The following is a 26,263-nucleotide window of genomic DNA, read 5'->3' as shown; positions in this document are numbered from 1 at the left end:
GAAAGTTATTTGAGAAACAACTCCACATCCCCCTTTCCCGTCCTGATCCACTGTATTGAAATAAATATATGGTCTGGAAACTCGACTAAAGCCATTAGATGCACTTTTTCACGTTTTGCATAATAAAGCAATCTTTCAATAAAATTACCTTGTCAAAATTACTATTTATAACTCGTTAAATTCATGATAAACATGATTACGAAGGATTTGTGCGCTTTGAAGAATTTTTTTTGGCATAGCAATTATAAAACATCAAATATATAATAATTATAATCAAATCGCTCAGATAGGAACCACTTCCGCTCAATACAAAAGCAACGTCTTCGAAATTGTTTAGCGCGTATTTTGTGAAAATTAGCATACTCAAGTCCAAGAAGCTTTGGCAACGGGAATCTTTACGTAGGCATTTTCCGCGGCTGCTTCGTTTGCTATTTCAGCCGTGTCTGCCAGGAACGCAAAAAATATATCGCAACTGTTAACATTTCTGACTAGTCCATGCATCATGCATTGGTAACGCCTAAAAGCGTGTTGTTTGAATGCTTTCTTGATTGTTTGTTGGGCTGGATCTCGCGTCGTAGATCACTTTGGCTGGTTTTTCAGAGCGATGTTTTTTACGCCCGCGAATTTACCTTTTTCTTTTGTATTAAAGCAATTTGTTCCAGATGATTGCTGTTGAGAGCTTGGAAAAAAAAGTAAAATGGCGTCTCTCGTAAGTATCATAGGTATAATGGGAAACCAAGAATTTTCTCTCACCTACTTTTGCTCAAGATTAGTTGTCTTCTATAGATGCAGGCTTTACTCGCTATAAATATGGGACGTCACTCTACTTAGCAGGTCGGATGGTTAGGTGCAGACGTGTCCCTAATCATGAACAACATATACAACCGAGCCTTCCACACCATGTTAATTCCCAGTAGGTTAATTGAGGGATGCCGTTATTATTACACATTGCACCGCCGCGCGCCCAGTTTACGTCGAATCCGCTGCACTGCGCTTTCATGGCCCACATTAGCAAACTCGCGAATACAAATTGCCTGGCTTTATGTCAGAGTTTTTAGAATTTTTTTAGGAAAATTTCGAATTTTAGGTAAATTTTTGATAAAATTTAACCAAGGATGCTATATTCAAAATTTTCTAGGTACTTTACACCTCAACATCAAACCCGCGACGCACGTCTTTGTTATAAAATGAAACATACCGATTATGAGCATAATCAAGCTGAAGTATATCAGAATTTTAATTTTCGGATTCAATGTTGTTTTATATCTCTGTTGCAGCGGTCGATTAAATTTTCTTTGTGATTAAACCAATGAAAAGATTGATTGTTCATACGTATATGTCATACAGTATGAGTATGTGATATTTTTAGTATGAAATATCTTAATTTCAGTGATGTTTTTAGTAAAATATTTATGTTTAGACCAGTCATTGGTGTCTTGGGATGTGTTAGTGTGCAGTGGTCGCATGTCACGCAGTACCGATTTTTTATCCTAGACGTCGCCGTTCTTTTCTGCAGTCGCGTCCCAACTCCTTTTTAGCTTATTAAAACAATTGAAGCTCGGCCGTTCAGTCAAATTTCAGACCATACACTATTAACTATGTAAGCAACAAGAAAAAGAAAATCTAGTCTATTATCTAACCTATAGTGTCCTTGAATGATTGTGATCTCAGTAGCAATCCACACCGACATCATGACGATGGTCGCAGTACACGAGAGGACTATTCCATCCATTATGACTGCAATCCCAGATGAATGATTCATCACCAGAGCATTGAACAAAAGAAAGCAATACAGGACCACTTCCTTTCCCATAGTAAGCCCAGGGTCTGATCTTGGTCGCTCCAGAGAAACCCAACTGACGACAGGTGACGTTACCTTCAACAATCCCAAAGTAATTTGCACTGCTGTCGCGCCAATGACACACTGTACCCCAGCCAAATGTTGGATGATAGATTTCGACTCTTCCACTCATGTTGTTACTTGAAGCATTCAATCTGATTTTCAGTTCAGAGTTGGCTATAACATGGACAATTACACATGTTTAGGAAAGACAACTTCCAGTTGATTTTCAGTTCTCATGTCTCTCTTTTCTCTCGAACAAATACGTACTGCGGTATATAAATGAGTGCACTTCTAGTACGTCTAACGCTCTCATTGCTCGCAAAACAGAAACAATTTTGGTTATAGCTAAGAGACAATAAATTTTGTTGAAATTTAACTCACATCACCGATTCGATCATTTATGTTAAAAAATTTCTGTTTAGTTGGTATGAAATAAAGCAAGCATTAATACAATCACCTTATTGCTACTATATTACTTCATTTGGGCTATATACTGTTAAAAAAATTAACAATAAATCACAACCAATATTCGAACATTTTGTCATTTGCATTATCATCCCTGCCTGTGCCTGCTACATGCATAAAGATTAACGTCGATATTTTTATACTTCGAATAGCGAAGAGATAGAGTAGGCACGGAGTTTAGGAACTGCTGGGTAAACGAATAGCTCGATATTTAGCTGCGGCAAACTGCATGTCAGTCTTGACGAGCTTGGGCATGCAAAGAAAAATATTTCGTCTGATGATCGATTTGTGTACATTGTATATATATAAATACAAACCCACAATTAGAAAAAAGCTGTGCAAATTCTTAGACCAAAAACACAGATTTCGTTGATGTCTGCACGATGATGTTTGCTAATTCGCAACGTTTATTATAAATAATAAATTCAAATTGATTTTGTGTGGTCTGTGCTGTGAAATATCAGACCGAGGCTTTTTAGTAGAGATCGAGCGACGTAGAAGCGAGGATCGCGTAAAGGTCAATAACCGAGATACTGCATGTTTAGATACGGAATATGCGGACCAAGGTCCGGATTTGGGTTTTTCGGCTCCTCGAGAACCAATCAGAACAGAGGATTTTGAAAAGTTTTATAATGATAAAACGAACACATAAAAACAGTTACCGTACTTAGATGTTGATTACATGGTGTCATTTCAGCCCGGCAAACCTGGGCCTAAAGTAAATTTCAATTCCATGTCAAGTTTCAGCCCAGGCTGTGTTATGACACGTTAGAATTATTTTAAAACCAGGCTGAAATTTCTGCCCGGGCTGAGTTTGTAAAGGTTGGTAGTAGACCTATTTCGATTCTTCGAGCGCTTTAAAATCCCGAATGACAATAACTTGATCTTTAAGGGACTATGACTGCACATATAAAAATGAAATAAACAAACGAAAAATCATTGTCAAGGCAACGTTTTCTGTCTGGGTTCAAGTTTGTTTACGATTACATGACAATCGCAGCCCCAGTAGCTTCAAACGAGCTGAAAATTGAGCCCGGGCTGAAATTATTGTCATATTATCGTGGGGTATATTTCATTGGCATTTCATAAAAAAACCTAGGCTGAATTTACAGGGCTGAAAAGCTGTAAGCCGGACTGAAACTCAGCCCTGGCTGAAAGCACTCCAGGTAATCATGCAGACCTCAAGTTACTGTTACTGTACTTCCAGTTGGAAATTATGAGACACTTAATTGTTTCTCAGTTTCTACAAACGTAAGTTTATCGCATGCTCCTATAAATACAATTTTTTTCGAAATAATTCGACACTTTTTTACTTCTCGCGTGCTCTTGAACATATGCGTGACGTCAAGTGGACGAACATCGCTAAATTTCGCTGACTTTTTGCGTTTTCCACGTGGTTGAAATAATGATGAGATCAAGATTGCTGGCTATGGTTGTATATTAACTCGTATACAAGCGTCTCTACAAAGCACCTTTAGCTAATTGAGTACATTTATGTTTTGTGTGCGATTTCTCTAACCACAAGATACACATGCATATATGATGTCTGCTAAATTTTAATTTTTACAGTTGATATTAGATAGACAATTTTTCGTGTAAATATTTTTTTTGCCATTTCTCTTTGTGCAAAACCGATGTAATTTAACCTACGGTTACAACGTTAGTTTATAAAAATAAATTATCAAATTATTACATTCTTGGGGACCAAAAAGGTCTTACCAGCAGCGCTTTTGCCTTCAGAGCCAGACTCGGAGCCAGAGCAAATGGCTAATGTTGTATAATTTCTTAACATTCCCATATCATATCCTGGATTAATTCACTTGAAATAGTTAAAATACTAGAAATAAGAAACTCAACCAGCAAGGTTTTTTGAACAAAATGGTCTAAGCTAGAACTCGACCGGCGGCATGTGATGTAACCAATACCATTTTGAAAAAATACGATCGCGGTTGCCGTTCGCTTCCAAATTACGGAATGTTATATTACAACAATCAAATCGAAAACATGTTAAGAAATGTCTGTCAGACTCAGTTCGACAGAGGTTCAACATCGGGTTCACCGCGGTTTGATCTCGGTCCGACCTACATAGGTTAATCGCGGTTTTTGTTAGGTTATTTCTGGACAGTACTGCATGCGTCTGCTTGTACGTTGCTAATAATGACACAACATGTTTTTTCTTCAGTTCCTATAATATCTGCATGGATATTAACCTGCCGCAGTTTGTTAAGTACTAACTTTTAAATAAAAAAGTCAGATAGACAAATGTTATGTACCCCAGGGTCTACAATTTCAAAAAGTGACAGCAACGTCGTAAAACCACTTCCTACCAAAGTGGGTAAGAAGTAATGGACCGTTTGCATAATAGACCAACTTTTTATTTAGGCGACAAAAAGGGAATTTCCGAACAGTACATACCAAAATTAGTAAAATTGCCAAGTTTGGCTGCGAAATATTGTAAGGCGCGGAAAATATAGCCATGCGAATTTGGCAATTAATTACACGCTTCCGGCCGTAGTAAAAAAGTATACAAAATTGCCAAATTGGCGTTGCTATATTTTCCGTACTAGTTGACATTTTGCAACCAAACCTGGCAATTATACTAATTTTGGTATGCTCTTTTTAGCTGTGGTGGTTTATTTCTTCCTGAATGCCTAGATAATAAGTTGGTCTATTACGCAATTGGTCCATTAATCCTTGTATAATTCTTTGCCATAGCATGAAAGTTTTTGCTTCCTATGATTTAAAAGTTTTGAAATAGCCCGAATGTCCAACTCTTATCGTGGAATCGAGTCATGAAAATTTCTCTTGGTATTACTTACATTAGTCACATAATTATAACAACATATATACCGTGTTCTTTGATGAAATAAATCATCTATATATTATGTTGTATATAATTTATGAAAGTTTTTTGCAAACTGTCCCCTTCGAATTCGCTAACCAAATCACCTACATATAGATTATCTCCTAAAGTTCAACAAATACTTCAACTAATTATTTCTCTTCCTTTTTAAAGTCAATAATATTATATTGTCGATTTTCGAGCTTCGTGTATCATTTTAGCCCTTTTCAAATTAAATTGAAGGAGGCGCGTAAAAGAATACGTTTGTGATACACGCATAGGTTGGTAAATACCTTCTTTTTAAGTCCGTTCTGCGTATCGCAGTACTCTAAAGTAAAAGCTGCCTAAATTTCGAATGTTTTCAAAATTTCTGAAGAGAAACTAGTTATTTAGAAGCGTAGCGAACCTGAGCTTTATTGGCTGCCACCTTATAGTTTGGGAACGACTTTCAGACTATTTTACATTTTGGTAGGTCATCACATCGTTCACTTTTCCGAATTCCCACAGCTTAAAAAAACTTTATAATCATTGTTTTCAAAATAGTAAGAATGTTTTCACAGGGTTTCAGAAGGGCACTCGACTGATGTAAAATATTTTGGAACCAACTTCATATGTTCCACGGTTTAATAGAAGACAACACATGTATGTACACGGGATGGCAAACAATTAGTGATGCATGTTTTCATGGTAAATATCATAGTCGGAAGACTTAAAAGAGTGAAGAATGTTTTCTGCGCAATTTCCATTGTTATACAATGAATGAGTATTGGTAAGGTCGATAGAGCAAAAAGAGAAAGTTGATATGGGGTACACGAAAGAACATTTTTTGATACCTCAAGTAAAATTACCGTGTTTACTCGTTCGCGGCGCTCTTTAAATTTTTAGAACTTCAGATGCGGCGCTTATAATCGAGGGCGGCGCTCAATCAGGGGCGGCGCTCTTAAAAATATTATTTGTGAATTGTAGAACTTTAGATAAAAATAATTGAAAGTTAGATGTAGCCAAATGTCCCATTTTGACAGCGAGCATTTGGACATTTAACAGAAAACAAACATCCGCGCACAAATATTTGGAATCTCGGCCTTCACGACTGACCTACGCCTTACGAAAATTCTAAAGACAAATTTAACAACAATTCAGACGGTGCATCGATTAAGCGCCGAATTTGAAAATAATTAGTGCGGCGCTCAATCGGGGACGGCGCTCAATCGAGTAAATACGCTATGTGCCTAAATTAGGCTGCTGGCGAACTTTCATAAGAACAACATGTGCTAGACGGAACTTAAAAATGCAAAATGCAATTATTACAAGACTCAATAGAAAAGATAAAAAACTCTTGATTATTGACAGTAGCGTAGCCAGACTGATGATTTGTCCCGCTATGCTAATATTTTGGTGTTTATTGACTGAATAATGAATGTTTATTGACTGAATAATTATAAAAATTCGAAATTTATATAGCAGGACAAAACCGTCAGTCTGACTACGCCACTGATTGTTGATATTCTGAGATTGTCAGTAAAGCATGTAATAAAAATAGTAAGTCAACCGTACATGGCTTTAAGCTTATCTTCCGCCATTCGCTGTGGCATACCCCTGAAAGAGAGTTGAACCAAAACTGGATAAACAAAGAAAAATTTGGGTACATACCAGAGCATTTCACTTCGTCAAAAAATGACTCATTCTTGCAGTAACAAATGTAAGAACCTGGAGTGTTGTTACACCAGCGTTCATAACCAGTAAGATTGCATGGGGATGACATGCATTCATCCATGTCTAAACAAAATAATGATTACATATATAAGATACTAAATGATATAATTATGGGCTTAACTATAATCATAAAAAAGTGGAGCAAAAGGCATGTTCTATACAATGGCGTGCATGCTATGTATAGTTTTGAATTCGCCTGAAACCCACTTTTCACCGCTCTCGAAAATTACATTGCTGGGTATAAATATCACGCATGCATGCTTTAAAAATCGATGTTGTCACTAAACACACCTAGACATTACACAGTAATTAAAAGCATGCCTTATACTCACCTGTGCAAGCCTGGCCACTGACGTTGTAACCATTTTCACAATGACAAGTTCGTGAACCATTGATGATCGAACAGTGGCCGTGAAGACATTTGCATTTTCCTGTAAATTCAATTCAGTATGCATTTTTAGAAATATTTGAATTTCACAGCAAAAATTTATAAATATATAATATGTCGATTTTCGAAGCGGATATTGAATAGCTCACATGGCGACCGAAAGTCATTTTGTTAACTTCCAGATTAAACTTCTAGATCAAAATTCCAGATCTCGGACACAATATCTATAGCACCCGATTTGTTGTCGTTATTGGCCCTGTAGCGCTATAACGAGCCAGGTTAACACTGAGTGTTTGTAAGACAACAGCATCTTACCAATAAGCCAAGACCGGTATAAATACTGTGAAATTTGCCGGAAACAAGCAGACATAAATATTTTAATTATGTAAGTTCTGAATGATTGGCATGGTGGGGAGTAGTGTCCCATATTCATATATTTCTTCATCATATATCATCATCATGCAACACTCGAAATGAATTCCGTATTTCCGCGCATCCATGCATGAATTATTCTCTATGTATTGTTCATCAAAAATTGCAAGCAGCGAAGAATGATTGAAAAGCCACATAGCATGAATCTAGTTTTTCATTTATTTACAAATTTAATGCGTACACACAACGGATGAAGGTTCTATTAAAAATGTACAAAGTTTGGTTTTCTAATGGTTGGTGATGCAGCGGTTGAAAGCCGGATTTCCTAATACTACTCCAAACATTCGGATCGTTTGTTATGTCAAATTTCTGACACGCAAGGAAAAGTCGTTTTGCCATTATTTTCTATTCGTGAAAGCCAAGGAACTATCCGTATCATTAGCAAGAAGTGGATTGTAGGTTTATCTTTTTTAAGCTAAGTCTGTCTTAGTGGATAAGATACAAGGTGTATAAAAAAAGACATTTAGAAACTAAACTATTTTTATAATTTAAATGCCCCATCGCTCTTAACCTTTGGATCAGTGGCGTCGCCAGCATCGATAAGTGGGTGGACACATTCATATATTCATGTTCACAGACCGTTAAAACAATCAATTTGAAAAGAAATGAATAATGTAAAACGCGAATATATGAATAAGTCCCCCACACTTATCAAGCTGGCGACGCCACTGCTTTGGATGCGTAAAATATTGTCAGCTTTGTGCATATATTACATATCTTTGTCACAAGCACAAGAGCCTTTCTGTTCCTGGAAATTTTACATAACTTCTAAAAGCCAAATTCTGCACAATAATGCATAATCAAAAATAGTTTTAATCGTCCAGACTTATACCCAAACGTAAAAACACATACGTATACAAAACACGTTTCGAGAAAGGTTCTTGATCGAAATCCGATGCACCGGTGAAAAGCACAACCTTGAACAACGGCGGTGCGAAATTAATGAGCAGTATTAATTCGTGCCATGCATTAGATATTATGGTTAAGTAGGCTCTTGATAAGGTTGCGATCCGTACCCTTGATATAGAATGGACTAATATTGTTAATTCACCATCAGTAAACGGAATATGTATATTCGTGTATAATAGGTAGACAGTCGGATGTGAAAAGGTTGTTAATCCGTACGTGCCAGCGGCATCGAATGGTCTGTTAGTTTACTATCAGTGAACACACTCTGTCCATTCATAACAGGTACAAAGAATAACGTGTAACTAAGTTAAACTAAGGCCGAACCTTAAAAAGGTTGAGAACGAGAAACATTGCATGTTGTTATCAAGAGTGCGTGTGTTGAACATAGCTAAATTATAAATTGCTCGTATTTTTCATGAGAACAAGAATACATATAACTATCGTATTGATATAGACAAAACTTGCGTGTTATATATTGTAGTGACAATTTGCAGACTATATCTCGGGAACTCCGCTCGAAATATATGAGAATACAAGCAGTATGGCATTACAATCTGTGCTTCACATCATTTTTAACCCAAGAATCCTGAAAAATATAGGTATTCCCCCCCCTGAACTGATCTGTCCCGTGAACCTTCTGTGGGTTTTATATCTTGTACTTCACACACGAACAGGTAAGCTTCAGGTAGGCAAATAACTTCATCTTTTTACCCTTTCCTTTTTGTGTTTTCAACCTCTCTAGACACTTAGATATATTTCAGCCCATGTCTAATCACCACAAGCGAAAAAGATCTCACTCACGCGACTCTACCCACCGATCTTCGAAGTTTAAAAATTCCTCGCACGAAACAGATTAGTCAAATCATAACAAAATTAACAAGGAAATGCTGCAGCAACTTTGCACTATCTCATCTACAGTTTCTGATCTCAAATCTAACATGGAAGTGTGTAGTAAAATAATTTCCCAGCTTGAACATGCCATGGTTTGCGAAAATATCACACGTTCTCATTCTGAAAATCAAGCAGATCCCGAACGGGACGATGATGACACACTTTCGATTTTGGCGGGAAACGACAATCCCTTGAACAGCGAGGATTTTGAGGCCATTGAGCCATCAGAACAGATTATTAAGCCACCAGATCAAGCTATTAAGCCACTCAACTCTACCACACAGCACAAACCTTGTCTCAATACCGAGAATATACGTGGAGACAAATCGACAAATCAAAAAAACAATGAAACATAGTAAACTTTACATTTAACCGGAGCCTGCACAGCTCAAACCACAATTACGAAGTGAAAGTGCACAAACAAAGAACGGAAGTCCGGTGGTGACTTCGAAATATTAGGACTATATATGGCAACCCGATTATGATATCACCCCCAGATGTAACAATTTTTTCCGATGCCTGGAAACAGGTGTGGAGAGCAGTCAGCAGCACCAATCATACAAACGGGAAATAGTCGGCCACCATGAAGTAGTTATACATCAATATACTCAAATTAAGGCTGCTTTTCTCGGCCCTCATGAAAAAGAGTCTCGTCCCTGTCTTACTTGGACCTCAATCACTGCAGCTTTCTCCAGAGGATCTAACGTTTACTTTATTTACCACAAAGACAACTCGACCGGATGAGACTGTTTCGGCATTTTATACTTGTTTTCCGGATGACCGTAGATTATGTCCAGTGGCATGTTTTAAACATTACATTTCAACGATGGCGGAATTTAGGAAAACTTTAAAAGACCAACCCAATAAGTTGTTCCTTTCATTTATTAAACCTCATAAATCAGTCAGTTCAGGAACGCTGGCTCGTTGGTTTCGTTCAATGCGGCAGCATGGGTCCGGCTCGTATAGATAGAAAAAATTTCAAAGCGCATTCCTTAAGGGGAGCAGCAACTTTAGCAGCTGCCAACGGTCTGTTCCCGTAGATGATATGATGGGGAACTTAGCACTCTTAGCACTCTGCGCTAGCTTGTAATGAGCTACTTTGCGGTCGTCTCTAAAACGTGGCGCAAACAAGCTTTAAAACTCGGCTACAAATAACAACTAAGCCTGCAAGTTCGAAACCAAAGCCAATGGAGTGGACAGAAGACCACGATTTACTGGTAATGCTTGGAATTCCATCGTTTAAAATCTAAACCGATTCGTAAACCCTGTATTTGGATTGAAAGATAACAGAAGTGTGCGGACCGATAGAACCTATTAAAGACTAAATAAAAAAAGAAAACCAGGGACGAGGAAGCTGTCAGTGGTATTGATGTTAATGACCTTACAGAGAGAGAAAGTATGATCGAAGTGTTGTGTGCCAAAGAGGACAGTTTTGTTGATGTCGACACAGCTCGTAAACAAAAAGAAAGAGCAAATGTGGAAGACATGAGAATGAAGGCTTTAGAGCGTTTGGGAGAAATGAAGAAACGCATGACTGAGGATGCGGATTATAGACCGAAAAAAACACGTAGGGGAGGCAGGAACTAATCGAATACCTTAAACAAAGATCGAGCACAGACAGCGAACTTCGTCCAGAGGAAATAGCGCTAAAAAAGTGCTAGCAGGAAATTTTTTCGGTCTATAATCCGCATAGATAGATAGATAGATAGATAGAGAGTAGAATAAGTAGAATACAATAAAGAACTATATACAAATTTATTTGATAGAAAATTCTCTGATACTAGCAGGAATAAAAGATCTTAAAGATCTATTAGTTTTTGCAATTAGTAATTGAAAATTACGCCTACATCTTAAATCGTAGGAAACAGAGTCTTTTGGAGGTACCTTGACACGCTTCAATTGCACAATAAAATAAATTCGTTTATTTGCTTTCTTAATAATCTATGTAACATGCATGAACCACTTTAGGTCATCACTAATAGTAAGTCCAAGAATCTTCGCATGCCGGACTAACTCTGCATGGGAACCAGAGATTAGCTGAACACTGGGGAACTCTTCTCTGGTTGTTTGGAATTGAATTAACAACTATTTGCATTTTTTATTATGCAACTGGAACTTGTTTCGGTTAGTCCATGTGACCAATTCGTCGGCCCCTGATTGAAAGTGACTAGGTTGATTCTTTGAGACAATTATAGATGCTGTCGTGTCATCTATATATTTCAAGTGGTCGAAGTTTGACAAATTTAGATCATTGATCATCAGAATGAATAACCAGGGTCCCAATTTTGTCCCCTGTGGGACCCCGCAGGGAACATTACCCCATTCAGAAAAACAGTCTTTCGCTAGTTTTACTCGCTGCTTTCGATTTGTCAGGAAATCTATTAGCCAGTTAATAACGAAGGGTGGAATTGAGAGCTGGCAGATCTTGTTTACTAATATAGTATGGTCGATTAGATCAAAGGCCTTGCGATAATCAAATAGAAACACTCGAACTGAGTTCCCTTTTCCGTTAGTTGCATTTGCCTATATATTGCGGAATAGCAGCATATATAGTTCTCTGACATGGAATCTTACGCGTTTTTCCTAAGAACGAGGAATGTTACAGATAATATATATATATATATATATATATATATATATATATATATATATATATATATATATATATATACATATATATATATGTATATAGTGTTCATGAGTGGTATCGGCTGATGCATTAAAAACATGCATTTTTTGACGTTTAGTGATATTTCATGCTTGTTTTGCTCAAATGATAGTTTTTATTGCATGCATATGTGGCCGTATTGTTTTTTTCTCTTGTATTTTGCATTTGTATCTTGCTCATACTGTGTAGAAGAAGGAAGTAAATGAAGTTTTACTGAATACGTTGCGAAAACAGTGTTTTTGTGGCGCAGTTCTGATTGAATTAATCAGATGCCAAAACAATTCCACATAGTTTTCTGTAATGTTCAACAGGGCAAACAACAACATATCGCAAGCCATATCTCGATTGTATCATAACAACTGCATTGTCAAATGCTTTGCCTTAATTAGACAAGGAGCTATGGCTCAGATTCATTGTAATGAATCTAAATTGTCGGATATCCGTGTATATAAACAAAAACCAAAATAAATTGAGGCGTTTTCATTTAATAAAAGCTATATATGAAACTGCAAAATGCTGCGTGTGTAAGAGCAAGGAAATTATTTTTTTCGACGGAAGATTTACTCTAATTTCTGTTTGGTAGTTTCCTTGCCGAAAAGCGAATTCAAGAAGTGAACCTTACACTATAACATTTACCAAAATGTATGAACTTACCTTCAGGTTGTCGATCTTTGTCTACGACGAGAAGCTTTCTCACGTCGAAGCCTTTTGGTAATGGAATATAACGAGATATATTTCTGCTGGTGACATTCATTTTTATGACAATGGATGAAATTCTTTCTTTCCAGTAAAGAAAATTTCCAATAACGGCCAATGACATCCATCCATAACGATCAGCTGAACCATAATTAGTTGTCTGATTTATGTTAAGGCCATCGTAATCCATTTCAATTATGACGTTAACTTTTCCCAATCCCTCGTACGCGTACACTCGCTTCCTGTTGTAATCCAGAGCCAGATAGCATTCACCAAATCTGTGGAAGTGATATAATTGTTTGTCATCGTTGGCAGTCAAGTGTCTTCGCATTACCTTTCTACCATCATACCCAGTCCAAAATAGATATCTACATAGTGAACAACAATATAAAATTGTAATTATTATTAAAACTGGCTCAAAGTTAGCTATGTAATCTGGGATGTATTGCGATTTAAGGGAACAGAGTGATGACAGCGGCTACAAACACAATAAATAATTGAATTATTCAAAGACATAGGCCTACACACTCAAATTCATTGAGTTGTATATTTCAATCTTCTCATAACGTTTCTATGCCGGTATTTTCATAGAATACGATCGAGGTTGATTATCAGTGTCTTATACTTCAGGGGCCGGTTGTATCAAAGCCGGATAGCGCTATCCACCGGATAGTGATTTTTTCAACCGTTCTAAAAATGCTCGAAAAGCGATAAAATTTCAACTTGGAAGCAACAATTATTAAAGAGGATCCTCGATTTAAAAATACTAAGATTTAATCAAAGTTATAGCAAATAACGAGCGATTTTGAAGCGATTGAAAAAACCACTATCCGGTGGATAGCGCTATCCGGCTTTCATACAACCGGCCCCAGGTCTTTTTATCGACTAAAAAAAAGAGTGTGAGTGAGCTTTCTCAATACATTCTCTTTATGTCACATTTTGTGTTCCGTGGCCAATTTATCGCTTATATTTATCACTATTTATAACACGGAACACTTTTCCCTAAATCACAGGCAAGATCAATTACTGCCAACCGTCACAATATAAGTAAAACTATAATAAGCTGAGACTATCCGCAGACGGAAACAAAGCCGAGTCCTTTATTTTGTTCAGAATCCCTTTTCCATTCAAACTATACTTGAAGCAGTGCTTCAATTCTCCGCCGTGACTTCACTTTGTATCCGATATTTTCCCAATTTCCAAATTCAAAATTTAACGCGCGTGCAACTATTCAATTAGGGTAGATCAGGGCTGGTTGTATAAAACTCTTATAACTCTTAACTACGCTTTAACTACGCGAAGGTAGTCTTAATCGCGTAATTAAGCTGGTTGTATAAAATCGTAATTAGAGTTTACTGCAGTTTAACTTCAGTGATTAGCGCTAATCATAGTTAAAGTTAACGACGTTTTTGTACAACCGGCCCCTGGGCTGGAAGCTTCAACCCTCCTTCATTTCTATATAGAGAGAGTATGAGGGAGCAATTTAAACTTAATTTTAATAGTCATGGCTTGTGATTGCTGTGAAGTAAACAGTCATAAATCAAAATAATAATATAGTTTGTCACGACACCAATGCAGTATCCTAACTAGTGTTTCTCACGTGGACGATACAAGTTTGTGTCTAACAGTAACTAATTACGCACATCGGCCCTAACCTAACGCTTAAATTGTCTAAAACGCAAACTCGACCGGAAGTCATACCTGCTACGACGAGGGGAGATACAGCGACTGATAATAGTATATGATCATTTAAGATGCAAAAACCAATGATGCACAGTTTTGCTTGCGATGTGAGAGAGTGCGCGATATTCCGGTCAGATTTCAAGCATGCCATCGAAGCAAAACTATGAGCAAACGTGAGCATATAATATTTTCACGAACATATGTTTAGAAGGAAAACCGTTTGAATTAGTTGCTGGGACTTCGGTGCTAAATATGACTCCTGATTCCTGAACAACAAGCCATTTATAAAGAAGTTATTAAATCTTTATCTGAAAACATAATTGAAGAAACGCATTCTGAGACTGGTGAGGTGTTTCCCAATTTTTATTCAGCCTAAAAAGGAGCCAGGAAAATATTGAGTGATTTTAAACCTTAAAAGACTTAATGAGGCTGTCACTTAACGCAAATTCAAAAGAGACACTTTGGAAACAGCTATCAAACTCATGTAACCTGGCTGTTTCATGACCCGAAATGTTTTACGCCAAACTTACTACACTGTGCCCATAATGTCAATCTACTGCTTTACCCATGGGACTATCGAACACACTGCGATTAGAATTTGGTCACTCTTGTCTCGGTTACATTCATGACTCCATTTACATCGAAGATTCTCTCCGGTTGTGCAAAGACGCTATTTTTAATGCAACTCAGTTATTAATTTGACCAACTAGGTTTGTACCAGATCATTCTAAGTCGGTATTTCAACCAACACAAGCTCTGGAGTTTGGGGGATTTTTATTAAACTCCACTACCATGACTGTTTTGCTCACGACCAAGAAAATTATAAAATTACTGCTCTTTGTGTACAATTATAAAAGTTTTCCGGAAGTTATACCATTCGACAGTCAGCTTCTATTATTGGATCATGTCTCTACATTCCCTAAAGCTGAATTTGTACCGCTATACTATAGAGCACTAGAGCGTGATAAGACCCTGGCATTACGACACTCACACGGGGATTTAAAAAAAAAAAAGACGCATATCGAGACGTAAGCTTGCGATGCTGCGTGCTGAAAGTTTCGCTGTACACACACTACTCAGACTACTTAGCCTCCTTCGCAGGCAACTCTGTGCAGTGTAAATTACCTGTGAATTGTGCTGTGAATGTCGAGGAGGAATGCATACATCTGCTATTACTAAACATGCCTGCGGAAGAGGCTAGACACTACTGGCATTCACTAGGCAATTACATGGATTGCTCTAGATTCTGCATTTGGCAATTATTTTTCAATTATATACTATTTAAAACAAGAGTAGGAGTGTTTTATCACATATAAAACAGGACACGAGTGTTTTAGATTTGATAAACTACAAAGTTTCCGAATAGCGGACGACTGCCAAGTGTGCATACAATTGCCTAGCTTAAAAAAAAATAAAAAATTACCGGATTTAAAGCTTGCTATGCTGCGCATCGCAAACAATTACGGTGTCTATCACAGGCCAGTATTGATGAACTTAAGTGCTGGGTCTCTTCCCTACCAACTGCATCTAGGATTATTGATCATGGTATCCCGGCTCATTTGAGTATGACAACTGATGCCTCGCATATAGGTTGGGGAGCCGTTGTTAGCGGAACTAGGACATAAGGGCTGTGGTCCGCACACGACATGGAATTCTTATTAACTTTTTTTAACTTCTGGCGATAAAGTTTGGGTTAACATCACTTCTTCATAACACCTGTAACACGCATATCCGAATTCAATCAGATCTACTTCCACAACCAGTACCGATACAAAAATACATGACGTATTACTGTTTGGCAGCGCGGAAACTTTAAAGCGTTAAGATTGTGACTTCCGTAAGAAGTAAATAAACATGGCGAAGTATATAGCGGCTGTTTCACATCAAACACTCTAATCACAATCCTTAAGTCTCAACAAACAAAGCAGAAACATTACAGAACTAAAAACTAAATAATATCTGCAGGAAAAAACTGCAGGAAATGCAATAATACAGTAAATATAATTCGGTACTTCGCCTACCTATCCACTTCCATTTTCAGCCCCAAAACGGTACTCGCGACTTCCGGTCTTATCACATTTTGGACGATTGTTACGTCTGCGCATGCGCGTGACTGAATATTGGTATCGGTACTGGTAGCGGAAGTCGATCTTAACCTCCTTAATACAAAAGCTGTTACATATTTAAATGCAATTGGAGGATGCAAATCTATAGCGTGTGACAATGTTAGTAAAGATATTTGGCTATGGGCCATAGCTCGCAATAATTGGTTATTGGTCGCGTTCACTCCGGGCAAACAAAATACTGTTGCTGATTAACTTTCATGAGAATTTAATGCGGTATTAGAATGAACTTTACATCTTACTTATTTGAGTAGGAATTATTTGAGTAGAACTTTGACTCTAAGAGAGACCAAATCTACAAAATTACTAATTTATTTGGTGAAACCCCGTGCTCCTAAAGCATGTGGGTTTTTCATCAGTCTCTGTGTTTCGGAAAATTTATAACAAACCTATTATCATTTGTCGTGGATATTACTAAAGAATCATTATATGAAGACCTCGTGGCTTTGTTTAAGTGAAAAAATCTGGACGATTTGATCGATAAATTCGAAAGAACTTCGAATCTTCACATATACTATTAATGATTTTCTATATAAAAATGTTCTCGGAAGATTACTTTCCTCTAGAAGATTACTTAGTGATAGAACAGGCTTGTTTCTACCTGTACTACCACGATACATACTATAAAACAAATACAGGTAAGAATACTGTTTAATTTAAATAATTTCTAGCAGACTTTTTTTTTAATTTAGCGCATCAATATTCAGGCCAGTAGCTTGCTCACACTTTGGTATTACACGATTGGTCTGTTGTCCTCTATCGCTTCTGATCAAATGATTTAAATCTCACAACGGCCCATAAGATCTGACAAGAGTATAATCCTTAGCACTTAGCTGATTGTTGAAATTTTACTGCACTTCTATTGAACCATAGGCATATGTTTAAATTCTAATGCATACCATGCATATGTTTAAATTCTGTACCCGAAACCTTGTTGGGCCAACCATTAAGTTGTCAAGAATTATTTGTTACTTATGAGAAATATATTAACAACATGATTTACTGTTTTTAGTTAAAAGCAGAGTTAGCAATCAAGACTCAAGAATCCTTGACAACTAACACATGATTGTAAATGATATGAAAGAGTAAGTCACTGAGGATGGAAACGTATGTGTCAGCGCGGATACAGTTCAATTATGTTTGTGAACATGTCAATTACCTCTACTAATGGGAAAATATTTAGCAATTATTGCTATATTCCTGTTTTATGTCCAGTGGTCTAGTAGGAAAAATTGTTAGGTATGTTAATTGATATGATTACTAATTAATTAAATTAATAAGAAGCAACTGACGTTGAGTTTTAATGGTTCCCACCCTCTTGCCTTATTACAAGGTAAAACGTCTACAATGTTTGCAGAATGCATGTAAAGCTTTTGTACTTGGTAAATATGTAAACACAAATAAAGTTATTAAATTAAGATAGTTGCCTGTGTATATGAAAGGAGAGAGTTTAATCTTCTCAAGCTTGTTCATATAAATCATTGCATAATGTGACCATATCTGAGAATCTTAAATTCCAACTTTTTGTTGTTAATAATTGCAATTTAAGATCTGTTACGGCTCCTCTAATTTATATTTCAATTAAGGAACCTGGCACCTTTCATGATATATTGGCTTCAAAGATTATTAATCAGCTTGCTATTGACAGTTAAAACTGACTTGCCTGCGAAAGCTATAGCCTGCCTTGAATAAGGGAATCTTTGTTGATTTTATAGTATACTCCAGCCAACATTTTTATATATTGTACTGCTTAATTACTCAATTAACTTCTTAATTAGATACTTACTGATTATATAGTAAAAAGTTAGTTTTAGAAGGCGAAGAGCCATATATACGAGGAAAAAAATTTGATAAATCATTATCATTATTATATTTTATAGAGAATGGGGAACAGATGATCATCATACATGTGCTTGTTATACAAGGAAAAAAGAACTTTAAGTCTAACTGGGGCTTTAGTTTTGGATACTGTAAATGTAAGTACATACATTTTGTGATAATTTTTTTGTTAATGCCATATATACATTATGTAAAGCCAAAATAGTTCTTTTCCAGGAGATAATTTTTTCCAAATATAAGAATTAAGAACTCAAATACTGTATCATTGTGGGTTGAAAAGTTGTAATTACAGTTCTTAAAGTTTCTGTAATTTTTCCCCAGAAATAACAAAATAGCAAGATATTTTACAGAGAAGATTGAAAAATGTGCATCAACAACATTGGTTGACTTTAATTCAATGATGTTGATGCATGACAGAAAGAGTATTTATTGCTAAGTTATAAGTATGAACATTTTGAATAATACAGTGACTTTTTGGCTGTCTGCATATTATAAATTTAATGCAGAACATATAGAGAGAATGTGGACTTAACACAGTGAGAATTGTTTCTAGTTGTAGAATGTTGACTTCTAGCGATTGGAGTTGAACAATCTACTTGAGAATATTTTCTTGGATGCAATAATGGTGTATATTAATACATGCAGTATATTGTGAGATTTTTTATGGTTAAAATCTGGAAGGTAATTTTCACCAATTATATTTTAGAACAACAATTGCTAATGGGTTATTTTGACCCATCTGTTTTTACAGAGTTTTTACAGCTCTTCAATACGTAGAGTTATGAGCTGAATCAAACTGCAAATCAAAATTATCATCTACATAGCATGCACTGTAGAACAGATATGAAGGATTTATTTTACCCGTTAATGCAGGTTCGGCAACGCGAAAAAGCATCTGACAAGTCATGAAAATTGAACAGTAATCAAGAAGAACGAATTCATGTTCAAAAATCAAAACAAATCGAAAAAAACAAAATCCGAAAATATAGTTACTTACGTCGCAAAAATCTTTCTCACAAATCTGACTTTATGCTGATAATATTTTTCTTAAATTGAACTCAATAATTGTGACCCTCTACGGGAAAACATACATTAACGGTTTGAAAAAACGGGCTGAAATACCGTTTGCTATCCGTTTTCTATCCGTGAAAATCAAAAACGGTTGCCGTTTAAAAATTTTAAACGCCCGTTTAAATTTTATTGCTTGGCGTTTAAACGGTTTGTTCAAAATGTGAAAACGTTTTGAGCGATCCGTGAAAACATTTTGGTAGAGCTGTGAAAACGTTTTGCTTTAGCCGTAAAAACGTTTTGGTAAAACCGTGAAAACGTTTTGGTAGAGCCGTGAAAACGTTTAAGTAAAACCGTGAAAATGTTTTATTACGTACACAGACGTAAACATGCAGGTTTCACCTTTCACCTATATAACCAGTATAACGTTTCCGCTTATTAACCCTTGTTGCGATTACTTCTCAATTTATGAAACACTCACCCTTCGATGGGGTCAATTGCTATATCCTGAGGCAAGAGAGTTTCAATCAGCGTTCTGCTGTCTTTACCATCTAAAGTCGCCACGTCAATGGTATTCTTGTAGTAATCACTCCAGAATATACGACGTCCTATCCAATCAATTGTTAACGCCTCAGCATCCTTCACAACGACTTCTTCATAAGTTCCGTCATAATTTGCCCTACGAATCTCTTTATCTTCTTCCGCAAAATATATTTTCTTATTTTTCATGTCAATGTCCAGCGTTGATATATTTCCTTTTCCATCTACGACGACTGTCGCATCAAGGGTGGTTAAATCGACAGCCAAGATTGCAGTCTTGGTCGCCAAGAACATATATTGCTCAGGATAAGGTCCTGGAAAAAGATTCCAGCTGAAGCTAAATACTGCGCATTAATGTACAGGTTTTCATAGTTGTAAACGTAAAAAACTATTGCAGAAATGTGGTGCTTTGTGTGATTGTTCGCTGGATAAATTTTAAAATTTAAATTTGATCCAAATTTATTTCTTAAAAACATTGCGGCTAGCGCGGCCAGCATGATTTTCCATACAAATCTATAATGAGTGAGGAAAATTTACATTTGCGCATTTTGCTCGATTTATCCAAAACAATTAAAAGATTAATTTTCTTGTATGATTGCATGGCGACTTTAGTAATTATAATAACTTGTAGGTACACCACGTAAGTATTAAATACTGCAAAAGATTAAAAGATTAAAAGAATTAAAAGATTGCTCAATTTCCAATATTATTAAGGCTAAATCGGTTTTTGTTGATATGTGGCTGAAAAACTTGGAAGTATTTCTGAATCAGAGACCGGTAAAAGTTAAAATTTGCGTCTTTCTTGAGGTGTTTTTGTGAGCGGTTCGTGCCCCAGGATTTACACAAACACCATCTATTAACTCGATTTTTGTGACGATAAAGCACTAAAATGGGAAAATATTAACCAAAATACGAAGATCTATGATATGGGAGAGATAATATGTAACTTGATAGCTCGTGCGGTGGAACAACACTTTTAAAATCTACTTCGCCTGGTGTTATATGTCAGTTCATAGCTGCATGGTGAAGGTGTACTTACTACGACGTTGAAGTTATTATATTTGTTGGGAAGCCTTTTTTAATATACTCAAGAGGGTATACAGCCAAATAAGTTTAATGTTACAATCCTGTGTGCTTGCGATTGTTTAGACAGACTCTGGTTCTGACTAAACCTTGCGTACAGTAATAAAACCATCAGGCATTAATTAGTATTAGTCAATAGTTATAGCCTACACAGCCAGAAACGCCACAGACTTGCTGCAAGTTGCGGGTTTTACCGGCCTGCTGCAAGTTGTGAACAGGTTGCAGCAAGCTTGTTGACGTCATCAACTTGCAGCAAGCCGGTAAAATCAGGCCTGCTGCAAGTTGACATTTGCAGACTTGATGCAGGTTGATGAAACAAGTTGCATCAAGTCTGCAAATGTCAACTTGCAGCAAGCCTGATGGAACAACTTGCATCAAGTCTGATGAACGCATCAATGCTGATGCAAGTTGAGAAAACCAGGCTTGCCGCAAGCTGTCACTTGCAGACTTGATGCAACTTGTTTTATCGACTTGAATTAAGTCTGTCGATATCAAGTTTTAACAAGTCTGATGGAACAATTTGCAGCAAGTCTGTCAGCACATCAATGTTGATGCAAGTTGAGAAAATCAGACTCACGGCAAGTTGTTATCTACAGGCTTGCTGCAAGTTGTTCAAACAATTTGCAGCATGGTTGTGGCTAACAAGTCCTGACAAGTTTGATAACAACTTGCAGCAAGTGGTTAAAATCAGGCTTGTTGCATCTTGATATTTGCCGTTTGCTATAGCAATTTGATAACAAGTTTATTTGATTTGTTCACAACGAGGTTCACAGTTTATAACAGGTTTGTTTATTGTTCGCTTCGGCCGTGAAAAGCAGTTTCCTCGATTATTATATTGCACTACACATGAATATTGTCAATGGAGATTTTTGTATTTTAAATCAAAAAGATTATTTTGCTTTATTTAGCCATACTGCTATTTCTAATAAATAAAATTAGATGACTTGAAATGGACAGCTGTAGAAAAATTCTTGCAAGTCGCAATAATTATAAATCTTATAAAAATTGAAATTTAGGAACAACTTACGTATACCACAGAATATCTAACAAAAGTAGAACTCTATACTATTTTTTCGTAAGTGTGATTCGTCATGATTCGTCACTTAGCAAGTACATTTTTTTGAGGCTGTCACTCCCTGCCAATGTCTAAAATCAGGGCATTTTTAGTACTGGCAGGGGGGTGACTACCTCAAATAAATGCACTTGCTAAGTGACGAATCATGACGAATCACACTTACGAAAAAAGTACAGGAGTTCTACTTCTGTTAGGTATTCTGTGCGTATACTATCGTTACGTTTCTTTAATCTGACTGGATAAGCGCGTATGCACTCGCCATCAATCCTCGTTGCAATTGGATGAAATATTACAAAGATATCAAACACGTAATCAAGTTCGGTTGTTTTTGTCTCATTTTGGGTCAACAAAATTTCATGTTTTTTAACAAGTGCGAAGTGCGAACTAAAATCCTCGCTAAAATCAAATAAAGTGAAGAAGAAAGAAATCTCAAAAGAAAAAAGCTCAAAGCTGGTTTTTGATTTTTTGAAAAAAAAAAAGTTGTTTGGCAACGAAAATAGATGATTTAAAGCCTAACAAATGAAAATACATGAACGACTGAGTAAAATTCATCGACATCGTTGATATGAAATTATATGAAATTCGTTACTGAATTTCTTTTCAATTTCAAGAGAAATCTGTGACGAGGAAGACGCCTTATTGAAGCTTGTGTATGTACTATTGTAAAGAAAAATATTTTGTTTGTTTGTTTTGCTAAGTCAAAACTTATCTCACAAGTGTTAAAATGCTTGTTATTTCACGAAACATTAAAACCGAAGTCTCGGCCGAAGTATGGCAACCTCGATGGCTACCGTTTGGTGGATGTACGAAGCTTCATAAGGCGCTTTCCTCACTTTGCTTTTTCACAAATTGCATCAAGCCTGCAGTTCACAAATTGCATCAAGTCTGCAGTTAACAAATTGCATCAAGTCTGCATTTCACAAATTGCATCAAGTCTGCAGTTCACAACTTGCATCAAGTCTGCAGTTCACAAATTGCATCAAGTCTGCAGTTCACAACTTGCATCAAGTCTGCAGTTCAAAACTTGCATCAAGTCTGCAGTTCACAACTTGCATCAAGTCTGCAGTTCACAACTTGCATCATCAAGTCTGCAGTTCACAAATTGCATCAAGTCTGCAGTTCACAAATTGCATCAAATCTGTTAACAACTTGCAACAGACTTGATATTATCAAGCCGGAGCAAGCGATGCGAACGCATCCTGATATCGGCTTGATGATGGTAACTTGCATCAAGTCTGCAGCAGGCCTGCTGCAACATGCGCGTTTCTGGCTGTGTAATGCTTGATTTTAATCAAATATAGTTGAGACAAGCTTTTTTTAAATTCTTGTAAAAAGCATGGCTGTGCAATTTAAACCATGTACACTTAATACTAATAAAATAATTAACACTTATTTACTGTGAACAAAGGAAACATTATGTTTTGTGGACCCAAGACATGTCGAGATCATAGCCAACACATAATTTTAAAACAGCTATTCCGTTGAATTTAAATTGTTGTCTCACAATGTCACTAAAGCCTTTTAATATTTGATATTCATTTACATGTAATACTGTAAAAAGGATAACATTCTCCCCAATCGGAAAAAAAGGGATTTGAAACTGTCTGGTGATTATTTGCTTGTTTTCATTCTATTAAAGGCAGAATCATGATAGTAGTGTTTATTTAATTGTTTACTTCAATGGTAGTGATGTTTATTGTTACCAAATGTTCCAAATTAATAATATCTTCTGTGCAATACCCTTCTGACATTGTAGTTTCAACTTGAAGTTGGAAATAAAGCAATGCTTGAGTTGAAAAAATATTTCTGTTCATCAGCTCTAAATGCATGCATAATTGAACCTGAAGTTAAGGAACCTTCATAACTATAATGTCTTGACCATGCCTTATATTGCAGTACCTAATTTGCAGCAAATATACCATGTGTGTGTTATTAAATTTAGTGTTACCATAAGGGCCACTATGAAAACATTTAATGACCCTTTTTCATGTTATTTTTATATATATTAAAATTATTCCAAATTACTATTACATTACTTTTTGTATTTTTTTTCATAACAATGACTGTTCATTACTCCTTCTATCTGATACAAGCACACTGCATACAAATATTCTTGAAAAATTGTAAAACTTCATCTTTAGCTTCATTATCAATCTTTTTAATTATAATTGTTACTTTCAAAAAGCTCCCATATTTATTCTTTTAGCATTCTATAGGTTGGGAAAGTTCACATGATCATTTTGAAAATTGAAACTGTATTTAGTATTTCAATTCAACATTGAGTAATTACGTCCATTTGGCATGTTTCTTGTTCACAACGTTTAGATTATAAATGTGTCATAAGGACAACACAATATCGCATAGTAATGATTCTATACAAGTACAACAATCACAATTTATAGTGGACCACCTTAATAGATGGTGTTTGTGTATATCCGGGTCCCAATTAAACACCTCGCAAAAACGCCTCGAAAAAGTTGCAAAATTTCAAAACTTACCGGTGACTGATTCACATATACTTCCGGCCGCATATCAACAAAAACCCATTTATCTTAATAATCTTTCAAATTGAGCAATTTTTTAATCGTTTTGGATAAATCAAGCAAAACCGGAAATGTAAATTTCCCTCACTCATTATAGATATGTACCGAAAATGGCACTCGCCCAAATGTTTTAGCACTCCCTGGCCAACGGCGTCAAAAACCTTCAATCCCCCTAATACTATTTTTGCTGAGATTTATGTCCTCACTTCGTGACCAGATTATGAACAACAAATATTGAGCGAGAAGAAATTTTGTTGATTTACGCTCTTTGACGCCAGTTCCAAAGGACAATTGCATGAAAGTACACATCATATACCATCCCCGTTCAGCGAATCCCATAAAGCATCCAGACTACTGTAGAGTCATTAACTACAAGCTTCGCTTCATCTATAATTTTACATTTGCTATAATGAAATTATCATTATATAATAATGTTAAGAATTTTTTTGTCGAGAGTTATGCTCTATAAAAGAGGTCATGTACAGACGTGCGTACGTGTAGCTTGGATTAGATAAGTCATTTAAAAAGCAAAATCGTTACCGAAAATGAGAAATATAGTGGATGTGACTACAAGTCGAACAAGTTATAAGATAATATTCTTGTATGTTTGCATGGTGACAGTCAATAAGCAAACTATTGAAGGGAATAGTAGCTATATGCAATGTGTAATTTAGCTTGTAGGTACACCACGTACGTATTTAATACTGCAAAGCTTTTAAACACGACTGCATGTATAATTGGCATATAGGTAAAGACTGATTGACTGATGGCAGTCATTTTTTTGACATAATACGAAAAAAAAGAGATTTACACCTATAATTTAAAAAAGCAATGAATCGTTAGCTTACCGTCATAGAAGCACATGTCTGAGTGCATACGCATTCTCTCCTGGAGATATTCTTTTTCTGCCGTGCACCCAGGGGAATTATTCTCTCCTCGACGTTCATTTAAATATCGTTGAGTTTCATTGTCAGATCGTTGACTCTCAGTAAAATAGCGTTCCATTTCATCCAAGTTTTCCATACTGTCATTCACACATCTCTTTTCCCAGTCATTCACGTCTTCTTTCAGTTGTTTTAATTGCTCGTCACAAATGGGAATATCTTCATCGCAATTGATCAGATTTCCACCAAAGTAAATCAAGATCGTTAAAGCAAACAACATTTTGGTTGAAACAAACCTCATTTCCATTATTTCTGTTTATTTTGCCAGATGATTAGATCTAAACAAATGAATAGAATAGAAAAATTGACGGTTGACAAATGACAGCTGCAATACTCGCAAAAACACTATTATACTCGCCATCACAGTCGCAGTTAGATTCCTCCTTTTAAAAAAATCAATAATTCCCCCCTCACCCCCCCCCCCTTTAGCGATGCAGATTATTTTTAGTAAATAATCTCTGAGCCTGCGGCAGAAGAACGCGACATCGAAGTTGCAATTGGTCATCGCTTGTTACATGACAAGCCTGGTCTGGCGTACGAAAAAAAACAATATGAAACACTATAGCGCTATCGCTTTG

At 36.3% G+C, this 26,263-nt stretch overlaps 1 protein-coding gene across 1 annotated transcript; it reads right to left on the bottom strand.

Moving 5' to 3' along the window:
* Nucleotides 1-1,565: 1,565 nt before the first annotated feature.
* Nucleotides 1,566-25,932, bottom strand: LOC114539695 (low-density lipoprotein receptor-related protein 4-like). Its single transcript, XM_028560307.1, has 6 exons — nt 25,590-25,932; nt 19,982-20,354; nt 12,806-13,215; nt 7,196-7,294; nt 6,801-6,926; nt 1,566-2,017 (listed from the first exon to the last, which is right to left on the bottom strand). The coding sequence occupies exons 1-6, from the start codon at nt 25,930-25,932 to the stop codon at nt 1,668-1,670; spliced, it is 1,701 nt and encodes a 566-aa protein (XP_028416108.1). The 3' UTR covers nt 1,566-1,667.
* Nucleotides 25,933-26,263: the final 331 nt, after the last annotated feature.

This window comes from Dendronephthya gigantea, unplaced genomic scaffold, assembly GCF_004324835.1.
Source record: "Dendronephthya gigantea isolate DGI-Jeju-01 unplaced genomic scaffold, DenGig_1.0 000213F, whole genome shotgun sequence".
Classification (NCBI taxonomy): Eukaryota; Metazoa; Cnidaria; class Anthozoa; order Malacalcyonacea; family Nephtheidae; genus Dendronephthya; species Dendronephthya gigantea.
This window is presented reverse-complemented; position numbering and strand designations above follow the sequence as displayed.